This window comes from Gavialis gangeticus, unplaced genomic scaffold (genome assembly GCF_001723915.1).
Source record: "Gavialis gangeticus isolate Ggan-Ray unplaced genomic scaffold, GavGan_comp1, whole genome shotgun sequence".
Lineage (NCBI taxonomy): Eukaryota > Metazoa > Chordata > Crocodylia > Gavialidae > Gavialis > Gavialis gangeticus.
Genome location: NW_017729002.1, coordinates 23,530,667 through 23,541,156, shown reverse-complemented (window position 1 = coordinate 23,541,156; position 10,490 = coordinate 23,530,667). Strand labels below are relative to the sequence as shown.

Here is a 10,490-nt window from a genome sequence, read left to right as displayed (position 1 = left end):
CGGCGGCCAGCCCGTGCCAAGGGGCAGGGGAGGCTGCAGGCGCAGGTGGTGCTGGGCAGGCAACGCAGCTCGGGAGTGTGGGAAGCGAGGGGGACTGAGGTAACAGCAGTCCTGCCAGGCCCGGCCCCATCTCCGCTCCCGTGCCCAGACTTGGGTGCCAGCTCTGGGCTGTCCTTGTAGCCGGAGATGCTCCGCTGCCCAGATCTGCAGTCCAGTGGCTGTGAAGCTTCCTGCCGGCCGGGGTCTACGAGGGTGCTGCTGTGGGGAGCTGAGTCCCTGCAGGACAAGGTCAAACTGTGAAGTCCAGCTCTGCTCCCTCCTCCATACCTGGGATGCTCACCCACCTGGTCTCAGGCAGACAAACACACATACCTCTCGTCTAGGAAGTTGTTTGCTGTGAGCAGTGCAAAGTGGGATGAAAGTGCTCTTATTTCCCTCTGACCTTACTGCACCTGGAGCACTTGGCATCCCCGAGACTTGTCCACCAGGACCTTTTCCTCCCAGTATCTCTGCAGCTTTTGTCCCTGTATCACAGCACGCGGTTCCACAGGCTGAGAATACAACGAGAAAACTGTAGGAGCAAAGTGCTTGGAAGTCAGGAAATTGCAACATCAGTGCTGCACCCACAGGTTTACCTCTGGCCTACTGGAAGCCTGTGTAACTGTACAGCTGTCTGAGTACAGGTTCACACATCTCAAACAGCAAGTGGTCAAAAGCATGCAGTATTCCACATTTACAGTTGTTCTACTGTGGGATAAAGTCAAATTGACACACAGCTATCCATTAAGGTTATTGTAGAAGTTGCTCGGACAGAACCTCCCAATTAAAGGTAGATTTCTGGTTATTGGATCTGACTTTTCTAGTCTGTATAATCCAGATAACTTTGTTACATCCTGCACATGCAGTTTATCCTCTGCACATCTTCCTCCCCCATACATACTATATACTAATCTATAGTCTTGCAATGCAGTCTGTTCCTCTGCTAATCAGATTTTGTGGGAAAAGCTACACTTTCATGGCTGGATATACAAGCTAGGACACCTGCTGTCCCCTGGGATGTGGTGTCTTCAAGGAGCTTACAGACCTTTCCCTGGTGTGGGACATGACTTCGTAGATAAAACATCTGGAGGAAATTTTGCTCATGACCATCTACTTCCTTCTCTTTCTCTCTCTCTCTCTCTCTCTCCTTACTTGCAACTTCCGAACATCCCTATGGCTAGTACATGTTTAGAAAAGTAAACTTGGGAAACACATATAGATATAGTGGTCTTTTTTTTTTTTAATGGCATGTAGTGGCTGCAAACGGAAGAGGAGCTATTATGATCAGCCATCCTACAAGCTACCAGTGGTTCTCCAAACAGAGTTTGGTAACAACTGGTCTATTTTTTTTCTATTCTTTCATTGTATCATTCACTGATATAATCTAGGTAACTGTCTTAGCTCTGAATTGTTCTACAGGTTGGATTTTCTTTCTTTCTGCAGCCTGCAAAAATAGGATGTCAGTCTGGGCTACAGCAGATGTTGAGCCCACCTATAATAATGAGGGTCCCTCTCTACAAGCTGCTGTGCTCCTCCTTCCTTGCAGTGTCAAATGCTCTTGACAGCCACTGAAATCAACAGATGTTAAGGCTACAGAGGCGTCTCCAAGGGTTGGCTACATAATTTTCCCTTTAGGGTCTAACCCCAAGCCCACTGGCATTGATGGGAAGGTCTGTAATAATCCTTTGTGCTCCTACAGACCTCTTCATTAAAGAACTTTGAAAGGCACCATAGAACTGGTGAACTCAGCTTCCCACCACCCTTGTCAAGCAGATGTTTCTGCTGTGACATATGAGCATCTTCTGTTGTCATCGGCTGCCATCCTGCAGGCAGAGGCAAATCTTGGATCAGTTTGACAGGATTATTGCTGTCAACAATTGATTAGTATTCAGTTCCGTCTATCAGATGCACCAGCCTGGCTTCTATTTTCTGTGGTGCGGAGGGTTTGTCTTGGATATCACCCATTTCCCTTGAAGCTTCTTTAAATAGGCCCCAGCCTTGAACTGTGACAGGCTGCTCCCAAAAGATTCTGCATTTGTGCCCTTTTTATTTTCCCTTCTTTATGGTGTAAAAACAAAAGCCTGAAAATTCTTAATATTTCTTCAGAAACATCAGGCAGATCTGTTTGCAACTACATGGCTTTTGTGGACACCTCCTTGAATAAAATATGGGTCAGAGTATTCTTTAGCTCTTCACTGAAAAGGCTGGAAGGATTGAGCAGAGCTTAAAACTAGAAACAGAAGTGTAACTACTCTGAGCAAAAATTGTATCTCCTCTATAAACTGGGGCTCATTACAGTAAGATTGTGACATTGAAAACATTAAGGCATCTCTGGCCCATCCACAGGATGCCTTGCCTGTGCTGAGTGATTGTAATTCTAAATTGAAAAATGTGCAGGGGGAGAAATAATTTGAAAACAACCCATGAGCACCTCAGAGCTTCCTGGCTGTCTTTCTTCACCCTCAAGAAATGCTCACATATTAAACAATATGGCTGTTAAACATTGACTGTCTTTTCGAACTGCAAGTAACTTATTTGCCCTCCATTTAACTTTGCTAAAGGCTATATGATGCATCATTTCCTCTTGATATTTGGCTGGTCTTCCTCATTTTATGACACCCGCTCAGAAGGGATTGGTTGGGTTTTTCTCCTATCAAGGGAAGAGAGGGATTCCCAGGTAGATCCTAGATAAACCAGCAGGGCATTGTGAAACTTCTTCGGACAGGTTCACTAGGGCTTATTGGGAAGGACAGTCACATGGCAGCAGTGCAGGGGCTTCAAATCTGTAATCAGGTGTTGTTTTTTTGTCACTGGACTCTCCAGCATTTGTAGTTACTGGAATTGGTTGAAAATAGGGATTTCTGTTCCATAAGAAATCCCAGTATTTCAAAATCTGCTTTTGCCTTGGGTTGGAATGACTGGTGATACTACTGAGATGATCCATGGACTGGAGAGTGTGTGGAAATCTTGCATTGGGAAGTTCTGTTTCAGCACTTCTCTTTTTTGTTCTTTCTGAACTGAAATTTTGATTTTGTTGATTAGGTCCCCTGAGCCCCTCTTCTCTATGGGCTGCAGCCCCCAGCTGGACGACAAGTCCTGTGCTACATTATAGCTGGGTTGTTGGTTATAGTTGTGTTGGTCTAAGGCAGGGTTCCCAATGTTTGTGCGCCCAAGGGCACATTTGAACTTTGAAAGAATTTTTTTGAAAGATTTTTACTGATCTTGAAAATGTGTGCAGGAACCTGAATAAACTTGTGGGGGGGGGGGGCACCATGGCTCCCACGGCTCCCACGGGCGCCGGATTGAGGACCACTGGTCTAAGGACATAGGCAGGCAAGGTTTTTTGGGTAGATGTGTTATCTTTTATTGCTGCATTTATAGCCACACTACTCTCCCAGGTTCCATATAGGTTCAATTGGAGAGGAGACAGCATTGCATGCTGAGTTGTATTGTCCAGCCAGGAAGCCCATATCAGGGAGAAAAAATGGGAGTGTGATCCTTTGCCTCTTGCTTGTTAATTTAACAAGATAAACACCTTTCAGGGGGTTCTGGAAACATCAGCATGCAAACTGAAGGCCATTTTGCCTAGTGGTTAGACTTGGGCATCACAAAAGCTAGACTCTGTTCCTGGATTTACCCAGGAACAGATAGTGTTCCTAGTTTCTTGTGTGACTAAGTCCCTCAGACCCTCTGCCTCAGTTTCTCTATACCATAGAGATAAAGATATTTAGCTACTAAAAACACTCACTCTTTCTTTGAGCTTTTAGATGCATTGCTCCCTCATACACAACAAAAATGCTAGTCTTTAACTTTTGCTGGTCAAAAAATGCAATTCTCTGAAAACTAGACAGCTATGTACAGCCTTGTGCACGTGTGACCTGCCTACAGGCTGCCTGTTGCAACCTTAATTTGCTCACCTTGTTAGTGTGGATTAGATGCAGCCTTTAAGCAATCAAATACTATTTTTCCCCCTCCCCCCATGGGACCTGGCCTCTACTCCCTGCACAGGAGGGTTGGTACAAGGTTAACAAGTTCCTATTAAATAACTTGCATTTACCATGCTGCCCTGAGCCTTAGCCTACTGCTCACTTTACAGACTTTGCTCTGCTCTGCAGAGCGCACAGTTACTTTCCTTGTGGGTTCCTCTTGTTACCATGATGTCTAGGTGCTTCACAATCCTCTGGATTCATCTGTACAGACCCCACCCCCATGAGAAGAGGGGTATTGTCTGCTTTTCACAGATGGAGAACTGAGATGGAGATTGAGATCACAAGCATCTACCAGTCATGGGGGCCCAGCTTGAGACACCCCAGATCTGACTTTTCAGAGTACTCAGTACCAGGTAGATCTTTATGTGTTTAGAGCAGAGCCATCATTGAGTTCAACTGCAGCTGGAAGTGCTCAGCACTGCTTCCCACCAGAACCTGGAGCAGTGATCCTCAATATCCCTTGTTAGACTCACCCCTCAAGGAATGGCAACTGTTGGTTTTTCACTCAGTTTTTTGACTACAGAAGAATAATAGAGCAGTTGTGTTGCAAAGAACTCAGAAAGCTGACAGCAGGCCAGAATGTTTTTAATGCTATGAATTCCTATGGGGAATCTTGTGAACCATGTTCACACACCTAACAGGGCCAGCATTGCATGGCATCCTAGGGCACCCTTGAAAAGATCTCAAGGCATCTTCAAGTGCGGTGGTACCCTGGTTGAGAATCACTGACCTGGAATTCCAAGCTGGGCACCAGAAAATGAGGCATGTGCAGTTAGTCACCCACTCTGCAAGGCTGGGTCTAAGGGACATGCATAGTGTCCCATAGGATGGCTGTGGCAGAGGCAGGGCATCACTGTCTTTACTGTGAAATGACCCTCCTCATTCATGCAGTCCCCTACCTTGCTCATTCACTCCCGACTTTCCAACTGCTGCTACAAGGGAGGAACGGGCCCTACAGACATTGACCTCCTTCCCTACACAGCCCTGATTCACCTGCAGAGGGGACCAGCAGGCATTGGGGAAGTCCCTATTCCCCCGAGCACTGCCAGGAGTGACCAGGAATAACAGTCACAAGCTGGCGGAGGGTAGATTTAGGCTAGATATCAGGAGGCGCTACCTCACTGTCAGGGCGGCTAGGATCTGGAACCAACTTCCAAGAGAAGTGGTGCTGGCTCCTACCCTGGGGGTCTTTAAGAAGAGGCTAGATGTCCACCTTGCTGGGGTCGTTTGACCCCAGTACTCTTTCCTGCCATGGCAGGGGGTTGGACTTCATGATCTGCTCAGGTCCCTTCTGATCCTAGAAACTATGAAACTGAAACTATGGAAGAAACAGGATGTGGTCATGTAATTAAATACAGTGTCATTAGGCACAGGCAGCCTTAATCCTGGCTGTGCCTGGCTCTGCAGCCTTAGCACATGCATGGGACAATGTGCTGTGGTTTCCTAGGTTTTGCTCTGTTAAAACCAGTGACACTGCAGAAATGTCATTATGTGACCTTGTCATGTAGGGGCTTAGTAGGATCAGACCCTTGCAGTTAGTGACAAACCTCTGCCTCTGGAGTTAACAGAGTAACTGGTGACAGGCTTGTTGTCACCAGCACTATGAGGAGGGGTGCTGATTAGCAGGGGGATGGTGGGCTGTGGGCACCGTGCTGAAGGGCACTGTGTTCTAGTGGGCATAGCTGCTTCTACCCCTTTCTCCCAAGCACCACCTTGCCTAGTCTCCTCCAACCCATCTCTACCCTGCTCCTGGCTCACCCCAGTTCCAGTTTCCTGCTTTTAAGTTCCTCTTCTGTTATACCTGTCTCCTTTCAACACCGAAATCCAGTCACTCCCAGTCTACCTTCCCCTACTCCTGTGGGCTTCCAGCTCCAATCTCTCCCATGAGTTTCCTCACCCCAACTCAGTCCCTCCCACTCTTGACTCCTTGCCCCAGGCTCTTTGTCCAGCCAGTTCCACTCTTCTTCAAGTGTTTTGGCTCCTTCTCTGATCCATTTTTCCATCCCTTTCCCTTCTCCTCCACCTCCGCAGGTTCTCCCAGTCCCAGTCTCCTCCCATCTACTGACTTACAGTCCTCCCTTGCTTTCTACCATGGCTTCTCTCTCCCTTCCCAGTCTTAAGTCCTAATCTATTTCTCCCAACATCTCCACTTGTTGTTACCCTACTTTCAAACCTGTGCTTCCTGGGCCTGGTAAGAGTGCCAAAGTCCCATTTCTAATCCGACACCTATACTTTTATCCCTTTTCCCCCAGTTCTGGCACCAGCAGTGAGGAAAGGCGATTGATAGACTCTGTTCTTCCTCAGCTGAGTCACCCTGGACCCAGCTCTTCCCAGGCTCCACTTCTGTCTTGCTTGGGTCCAAGGGAAGGTGATGTGTTGCATGCTCCTTTGCTAACAGCTGAAGGGCTGTCCTGTGCCTGTTTGTGCTGTAGGAGCATGATGTACCATGTTCATGGTCACATGATGGGCATGTCAAGTGCTCCACAGACACAGAGCTGCCCTCCTTTCCCACTGAAGACTCAGTGCAGTGCATCTCCCACAGTACTTGGCCATGCACTGAGGATGTGGATACAGTGTTGGTGGGAATGAGGGCTACATATTTGGTGGGATCTCTTACTGCAACAGGTGGTTGCAGAAACTGAAGTGTTGGTCATAGGCTGCTCCCCTCACCACGCAGACATTATCTGTGTGTACAGCGCCCTGCACTGTGTGGCTCTGATCTCTGTTGAGGTCTCTAGGCACTATTGGAGTATAAACAAAGACACTGCCTTTCCCCAAGGGTAAAAAAAAGATATATAGCTAGCCCCACTTTATGGATGAGGAACTGAGGCCCAAAGAGATTCAGTAACTCACCTGAGGTTGCACAAGGAGGCTGTAGCAGAGCTGGAAGTCCCAGGTCTGAACTATAAGCCCATCCTTAGCACCTGGGTGCCTTCCCTCCACAAATCTCATAGTCCTTTACAGAGGTAGAAGAATACTCCCATTCTGTACATGGGGGAACTGGAGGCATAAAGGAGTAAAGTGACTTGCCCAAGGCTACATAGTAAATCCCTGTCAAAGGCAGAAATAGAACCCAGGAGTCCAGACATCCGGGCTCCTTCTGAAATGGCTGCAGACTGTCCTGTCTGGCTGCGCTCCCAGCCCCAAGCCCAGCAGCTGTCTGGCTCAGAAAGGAAAGAGTGTTCTGTCTTTCTGTGCTCTCCATTTTCTCTCTCTGTCTCAATAGCCCTGCTCCAAAACTCGTGTTCAACAGAGTGAATGGCAAGAGGCCCCCAGCAGTGATACAGCACATGTCAGCCACAGAGGAGTGCTACACATTGGCACATGAAGAGAATGTGCGGTTTGTCTATGAAGGTAAGATGGCACCAGAGCCAGGGTCTAGCTACTTCACGGACAGAAAGGCAAGGTTGGTGGGGGTGCCATAGGTAAACCCCGCTCTCTCAGTTGCATCTCAGTACCAGGAGCTTCCATGGGCTGTAATATAGCAGAAGAATGGGTCATATCTCAGTGCGGGGCTCTCCAGAGGCTGTAGTACAGCAGAGAATGAGTTGTGTGTCAAAGCTGTCAGTTGCCAGGGGTGGTGACATGTGGCTGAGGGAATGCAGCCGTGTGTCAGTGATGGGTTTTCAGAGTCTGGGATGTAGCCATGTCATGATGCTGGAAGTTGCCAAGGGCTGTAGTGTGTGTGTGGAGGGTGGCATTTCCTTGGCGCTGAGCTGTGGTGAAGGTCCTCTGGTGTGACATAGTTACCTCTGTACTGTTGCTGGTTTCTGCTCACTCAGAAATGCAGTGAATGTTACACCCTCAGCCAGCATCTCCTCTTCCCTCCTGCCCAGTCCAGATGTTCTGTGGCATCAGCCAGTAGGAAGACTCTAGGCCTTGTCTGCCCACTTCTGCCCATGGGCATTTGGAGCCTCCCTAGCAGCTGTCCCAGCTCCAGAGTGGGGTGGATGTGCTCCTTCCTACGCTTCTACCATGTACTGTGTCCTGACAGAGGGGTGGTCAGAGCTATCCTGTGATGTCTCCTATCATGAAGAGCTCATGTTGTAATCTGGCAATGAGGTCAAGCTGGGGCACTGTGGGGGCACAGTAACATCACCCAGCTCTCTGGGGCAGCAGGGAAAGCTTAACCCTGAGTGGAGGGTAACTGGTGGGACTACCTCCTGTCACTCAGGTGCCAAATACCCTCCCTCAGCCACAGCAGCAGTGGTCTGCACTGGGGCAGCATCTTCCAGCTGTGCTGCGGGGTTGGGGCATGTGACACAGGAGGTATAGTGACTTGGAGCTCAAGGAATGTGGGGATATGAGGGGAACCCCAGTGAAGCAAACTTGTCAGTCCTGGTCAGAGCATGGGCAACTGAATGATCATCTTGTTGTAGGGTGGCTTCACCTTCCCCTACCAAAGGAACCTGCCTTTCTCATACCCTCCTCTCTCCTTTCCAGCCTGGCAGCAGATAGAACAGCAGCTGGATGACAGCCAGAATGGGGAGACCAGCTGCGGCCCTGTGCAATACGTAGAGATAACTCCCAACCCTGGATTGAAAAGTGAGTGTCTGTGGGTCACCTCCAGGGACTGGCACCCAATCACATGAAGCAGTGCTTTTCAGCACTCGAGGGCCTATATGCCAGCTCCATGCAAGCATCTGTGCCATGTCCCTTGGAAGTTCTCATATGTTACCCTATGTAGCCCTTCATGTCAGTGGTGAGGCTGTCAAGTGCAGTAAGTTGGAGGGTCTCAGCCAAGTCCAGAGTGGATATCAAATTGCTCATCTAGCAGCATCTGCTCAGTGTCTCCCTAGTCTAGCAGAGAGAGCCCTTAGAAATAACAGGACTTGGGAGTGTCTACACTGGTTTAAGTATGTGAACTGTGCAGGATGGAATGTAAGTATTGGCTGTGCTGGGGGAAGGTAGGGTGTATGTCAAGTTCCCTTGTCCTCTGCAGAGTCCTGCTGGAGTCTGGGGGAGATGAGAAATGTCAGGCCATAGGATACTGTGACCTTGGGTATCTAGATGGTTTCATTAAACCCCTCATAGCACCGTCAGCCAAGGCTTTGAATAAGTCCTGCTGTACCTGCATAGCAGGAGCAGAACGAAGGTGCCAGCACACTGGGGCTAATACCCTGTGGTCCAAATGAGGCCAGGTGATGGGGGGTTGTGGGCTTCTCTTTAAAACTGTGCTTCCAACAGGCTGTCTTGGGGGCTGGGGTCAGCCACCACAGTCACCTACCTGGGTCCCAGCACCACAGCACCCCCTAGTGCCATGTGTGGTGATGGGGTGGGACAGTCCCAAGGGGAAGGCTGGCCCTTGCTGAGTCACCTGCACTGTTTACTCATGTTGCTGGCCGGGTCTCTGGTGGGATTGGCTCTGGGGAGTGAAGGATCCTGTTTTCCCTTTGAGCAAATGTGTTAAGGATAGAACAGTACAGGGATTTCCATAGCATCTCTCAGCATTCAGGGGAGAGTATTATTGGGGTAGTATGAGCCAAGACTCAGTGCCTCAGATTCACAGTAGTTGAAAGAAGGGGGTGGTTTCCTGGAGCGCTAGGTTTAGCTTTTTATTCTTTCAATAAGAAGTTAGGGAGCTTTTTGCTGGGCGCTCAATGTTGTCCTCTGCTGAGAGATGGGGGAAGTGCCCCAGAATGGCATGAGTTTCATGAGGCTTTGCTTCCCCTCCATTACTGCTCAAGTTCTGCTACCCTGCCCCCTTTTCTCTTTCTCTTCCAGACTTTGTGCCCATTGATCTGGAGGAGTGGTGGGCCCAGCAATTTCTGGCAAAAATTGAAAACGGCTCATAGAAAACTGCCCTCCCGCTCTGTACACAACACTTGAGTTAAAATGACAAGAGCTCTCTATAAAACAGTCTCGGCCAAGTGAAGATGGCAGAAACGGACCACGGTACCTCCTTGCCGACCATCCCCTGTCTGGACACAGCAGGGCCAGGGGAGGAAAGCAGCTACCCACTGCCTCCGCCAGGATTCCTTAAGTGCCAGTCGAACCGTCGAAACTCCTGCAGACTCTGTATCTGAGAGATCTCCCTGCAGTCAGTGCGGGGTGGGGAGAGGATTGTGACTCTAGGTCTTTCCCCAGGCCATGAGCTGCAGCCCTGAGAGAAAACAGTTGTTCTTTGTAACCAGGATCTGGGTACAATAAAGAGCTGAAACTGCCAGTGGATGGGAACTCGCACGCCTTGGAGGAGATATTCACAGGCTCTGCAGGATGACATGGGGCAAGAGATGGTAAAACATAGTGCAGCTCCTGGGGGCAGGTCGAGCTCCAGGAGTGAGACAGGGTCCTGCATGACTCTGATGGGTGGGTGCCTAGTGAGGTGGCCAGAGCATTTTTGGCTTTGTTTGCCAGGCAGTGTAGCTACAGCAGAATCTGCTTGGCTGGCAGCCCCACAATGGAGGCAGGTAGCTGTGTGCTGGCTGGGACAGCCCTGGTAGTACCCTCTGCAGAAATATC

General features: G+C 49.3%; 1 protein-coding gene across 1 annotated transcript; it reads left to right on the top strand.

Annotated features, from left to right (window-relative positions):
- Positions 1-7,132: 7,132 nt before the first annotated feature.
- On the top strand, positions 7,133-10,205 carry MCRIP2 (MAPK regulated corepressor interacting protein 2; the record flags this gene model as incomplete). Its single annotated transcript, XM_019507401.1, has 3 exons — positions 7,133-7,382; positions 8,472-8,573; positions 9,753-10,205. Coding segments are annotated over 3 exons (423 nt in total), but the record flags the coding sequence as incomplete, so codon positions are not given.
- Between the last annotated feature and the right edge of the window lie 285 nt (positions 10,206-10,490).